The sequence below is a fragment of the Oryzias melastigma genome, unplaced genomic scaffold (assembly GCF_002922805.2).
Source record: "Oryzias melastigma strain HK-1 unplaced genomic scaffold, ASM292280v2 sc00537, whole genome shotgun sequence".
Lineage (NCBI taxonomy): Eukaryota > Metazoa > Chordata > Actinopteri > Beloniformes > Adrianichthyidae > Oryzias > Oryzias melastigma.
This window is the reverse complement of record NW_023417130.1, coordinates 13,888-18,764: the sequence shown is the minus strand read 5'-3', so window position 1 is coordinate 18,764 and position 4,877 is coordinate 13,888. Positions and strand designations below refer to the sequence as shown.

At 41.8% G+C, this 4,877-nt stretch overlaps 1 protein-coding gene across 1 annotated transcript in view; it reads right to left on the bottom strand.

The window, feature by feature from the left end:
- Positions 1-725: 725 nt before the first annotated feature.
- LOC112139565 (complement C3) overlaps positions 726-4,877 on the bottom strand; it is a gene marked incomplete at its 5' end in the record, with an annotated part of 13,146 nt that continues 8,994 nt past the window's right edge. Inside the window, 4 exon segments of the mRNA XM_024262390.1 lie at positions 726-956; positions 1,090-1,245; positions 1,361-1,552; positions 1,640-1,734. Coding sequence (XP_024118158.1) covers positions 741-956; positions 1,090-1,245; positions 1,361-1,552; positions 1,640-1,734 — 659 coding nt within the window.

The window sequence follows — 4,877 nt, the reverse complement described above, 5'->3', positions numbered from 1 at the left end:
ACCCGGCCTCGGGAGGTCGCAGCACCTGAATTTGGACACAGCCTCTGTAGCGCATGTGTGAAGCATGTCTACCTGTCAGCATTTATCATCTATCCGTTTTTTTCTTCTTCGACTTGTTTTAATCCTCAGTCTACATCATCTTCATGGTCTCAATGACACAGCTAAATGTTAGCTAAATACTGGATGTGTTTTGTTGTGATCAAGCTAGTGAAAATGGAATCTGCTGCATCGGTGCCAATATAGCCTTAGGAAACTGGTCATTAGAAAGCACCATGTTGCATGCTAACAAGAGAAAAGTCTTCTTTACGATCCGGTCTGCAGTGGTCTGAGGAGGTGGATTCAGAAAGCAGCCAGTGTCTGGAACCACTTCTTCTCACAGCAGCTCATTCTGAAATCTCTGAGAAGATTTTTTTTGTTTTTGGCAGAGGAGAAGCTTACAGTTTTCTAGTGTGGTCTTAACAGTCATATTGTGTTTAAATCCAGTCTTTTCAAAAGCAGGATATCAGAGCCTAATTGAGTTTCATTACTTTTTTAATTAAAAGACGGTCAGTATTTCATAAACAGTTCAGGATATTTTTTAAAGATAAAAGTCGTTGTTTCCCTTTGTTCAATTTCATGTTTGCAATGGCACTGACTCTAGATTGCAGGGGTTTTTTTAAATTTATGTTACTATTCTGCTATTGTTCTCATTCTGTTCCTGTTTATGCCAACATTTGTTTCGGAGTGAGTTGTATCAACCTTCAAACTTGAAACAATTCAAGATTTTGAATCTCAAGTGACTTTACTTTGCATAAAATGTTCACTGACATAGGAAAATTGTGCTTACCTTGTCTGTAAGCTGTTCCTGATGCAGTACTGGACTCAAATAACAGCCCAGCATCATAGAACACACTCAAGCCATCCTTCCCTCCACCAGGAGTGCAGCCAGTGTCATACTTCTCCACTTCATCCCAAATCTGATGTGAAAAAAAAAATCAGACATCCAAAGGTTATAGCTTACCTTGTAAGCCTGGTAGGAAACCAACTGAGCTGGATTTTTCTTTGTTAATCATAAAACAATGAAGAGTTTTTAAAGGTACAATTGCCTACTTTTTTCTGTGTGAGCCGGCGTTTGCTGTTTAGGACGTAAACACCTTTGTTTACAGCCACCAGTCCCACGGTGGCACCTGGAACTCCAGAGACCTTTAAACCAAACCCGTCACGGGGCTCATAGACAGCAGCAGGTCCTCTTGGCTCTAATTTCAGCTGCAATTCATGTCACACAGAAGTATATGAAGATATAAAGCAGACAGGAGCAGTAGCAGTATTTTGTATGTTGGCCGTGAACAGGGGGATAAACAGCTGCTTGAACATGTCTTACCGAGCCTATGCACGAATCTTTAACATCCACCCAAACGGAGTCTGACACCACTTCATTATCGCTGGGATGGTAGAAGGCAACGATCCGGAAAGATGGGAGCATCTCTTTGGTAACGGGAACTATAAGGGAGATCAACACTTGGCCTATTGTTTTATAGCGTCCAAATTGCACCAGTTGACCTCTGCTTGTGATCTGGAGACATAGAATCAAAATCAAGAATTCAGTAAACAATGAGTCAATCATGTTTATGACCTAGAATACAAGGCCAACATCTCTCACCAGATAAGTGATGTCTTTGCTTCCACTTGTCGGCTTGTTCAGAATTAGGTTGATTTTCAGGTTATCACCTAATTTGACTTCAGGTGTGTCTATACCTGTTAGTGGGAAGAGTGTTTAAAGCCATGCAACATGATGTATAATGCCTTGTTTAATAACACTGAATCGTACTTTAATATTCTTGGGTTTTCATTACTTCTCAATTTTAATGATTTAACAGAGCTCAACCTTAATGGGGCCATACAATGAAAATTCTACTTTTTGAGGTTTTAAATTATTTTTACTGTTCATTCCTCACTATAAAGAACCCCAAAGCGGTATTTTGATCCGTTCATGGATTTGCAAGTAATCCTCTAAAAACCGGTGCTGCCTGCAGCAGCCCCTCCCATACCCACGAAAACGAGCAGGTGGCATTGTGCTGACATCAGCACGATGTGAACCCCCCCCCCCGCCAGGAAATGTTTTGCTGCAAGCTTCGCCCCCAGACTACAACGGACACACACCCACTTTCTCAGCGGAGCTGTGATTCCGAAATAGTTATCCTCTCTGCACGCTGCTCTCTGACCCATCTTTTGAGGTGGTTTCGGTTCGTTTCCAATCGGATTGAACTTCTGCGTATTACTCGCTTTTCTGTTACAATGCTGCCGTGACATCATCTTAAAAGCTCTATTGCAGTTCTAACAGAATTCTCTTAAAAACAATGCCATAACTTTACAACGATGAGACATGGCAACTCATTAAAATTTGGTCGGATGAATTCGGGCTCAGGCCGGCTGCACGGTGGCGCAGTGGTTAGCGCTCTCGCCTCACAGCGAGAAGGCCCCGGTTCGAATCCCGGCTGGGACCTTTCTGTGTGGAGTTTGCATGTTCTCCCCGTGCATGCGTGGGTTTTCACCGGGGTCTCCAGCTTCCTCCCACCGTCCAAAAACATGCTTCATAGGTTGATTGGTGACTCTAAATTGCCCCTAGGTATGAATATGAGAGTGAATGGGTGTGTGATTGAGGCCCTGCCACAGACTGGCGACCTGTCCAGGGTGAACCCCGCCTTCGCCCTTCAGTAGCCGGGATAGGCTCTGGCACCCCCGCGACCCCGAAAGGGAAGAAGCGGTCAAGAAAATGGATGGATGGATGGAATTCGGGCTCAATAAAACAACTTTTAATGTGATCCACATGGATTTTACTGACAATCTGTATGTCACAAACAGTGTTGCTGTAATGTCCCCAGTAACCATCATGCCGGATTCCTCTGCAGTTCCAAAGTAGCAGTGAAAAGTGTTCAACCTGGCCTTTATACAGCCGCTCAAAATCCATCAGCAAAAAATTAAAAAGTTGGAATAACTGAAAAATCCTGGCAAGGATTTACAGACCACAGCAACTCCAACTTTCTCTTCGGTTTGACCCTCCCCCATAGCTGCTGCCCGTTGACTGAAGAGATCTCTAGTCACATTTTTGTTTACAAAGTTTGGTCTGAAACAGAAATCTCCAGTAAATGCCAGTCTGAATACAGACAAAACATAAGGTTCAGGACTCAGTCTGGAACAAGTAAGCGAACTCAGTCTGGACCAACGGACATTTCCAGTCTGAATACACCCTAAATCTCTGAGTCTGTGCCATTTATACAACAATATCGAATGAAGAGGCCAGACCCATAAGTAAATCATGCAGTATATCGTAAGTATAAAACGCACGAGCTAACCTCACAACTTCCACCCACGTTGTGCCTCACGTGTAGACAGTCTTGTATTATTTTGTTAACTGTAAAAGTTTGTGGATGTATAATAACAACATGAAAGTTTTAGAGGGATACCACACGAAGTGGCATTTTCCCTGTGTGTAAATGCAACTACTCAATGTGTCTTCCGGATTGTATTGCGGGTCAAGAGTGTAAAGCTCCACAATACCATATCCATCTTTAAAAATATTTCAGAGGTTGTTTTAAGTGCAAATCGCTGGCACGCGCAGGCACATCGAGGAGACTCGGGGACACTCATTGACAGTCTATTGACAGGCTCAAGGATGAGGTCATGAAATGGGCGGGACCAACAAGAAACCTAAAGGCGGCGCCTCAGAGATTGAGTCATTTTACTTCCATGTATTAAAACGGTCCAGAAAAATGACTCTTATTTCATAAATAGTTTGTTTTTTAGTGTTCCAAAAGTAATATATTATCATATATATGGATATAGTTTACTCTGAAAGGCTTATGAGAAGTATGGCTCCTTTAAATTTGTATATTTTTTCAAATCAAGTCAAAGTCAAAGTTACTTTATTTTTCCTCTAAGAACTTCCTTTACTGGTGGGAACACAAGACAGAGTCGGACAATCATCAGTAAAATCCATAAAATCATACAAATCATTAAAATCGAATACTACAATAAAACCAGTAACATAAATACAACACACATACCCTCTTAAGATGCAGACTCCCTATTGTTTCGAACTTTAGCTGTTTAGCAGTCGAATTGAAGTTGGTACAAAACGGGATATAGCTCTCTTTGTCTTGAAAGGCTGAGATCTGAATCTGCGATCTGAGGTCAACAAGCTGTAGTGGGTGTGAAGAATCTGTGTGGCATCTGTGGCGATCAGTGAATCTTTATGTTTAGCTCTTTTATTGTAAATTGTCATGAGTGACTCCTGTTCTTGGACTACAATTTTACTGCTGATTTTAATGATTCTGTTAATTGTATTACGATTACCAAGACTGAGTGAACCAAACCAAGCGACAATATTAAATGAAGGGATGGATTCAATGAAGCATTTGTAAAAGGTTATCAGGATGGACGGATGGATTTGGAGTTTACGTAGAAAACAAGTTGACATTTTGCAAAAAGGTGTTCACTGTTTATCTGAAATGTGAATTTGTGGTCAATTATGGTACCAAGGTATTTATATGAGTTGACTTGTTCAATTGTTTCATTATTAACAGGCAGATTTTGCATATGGGGGAACATGGTGGAAACAGAGGGTCATCTCTTGGTTTTCGACACATTAAGTCCAGACAGTTATTTTTACACCAAGAAGAGAAAGTGTCCAGTTCCTGCTGCAACACATCTGTGTTGGTGGTGTCCATGATGACAGTGTTGTCCGAGTATTTTATACATGTGATTCCCGGGGTTGAGTTTCTGCAGTCAATTGTGAAGAGAGTAAAGAGAAGTGGAGATATCACAGAGCCTTGTGGAGCACCTGTGGAGATTGACTTGGCGGAGCTGAGGTGGTCGTTTACTGTGACCCTCTGAGGTCT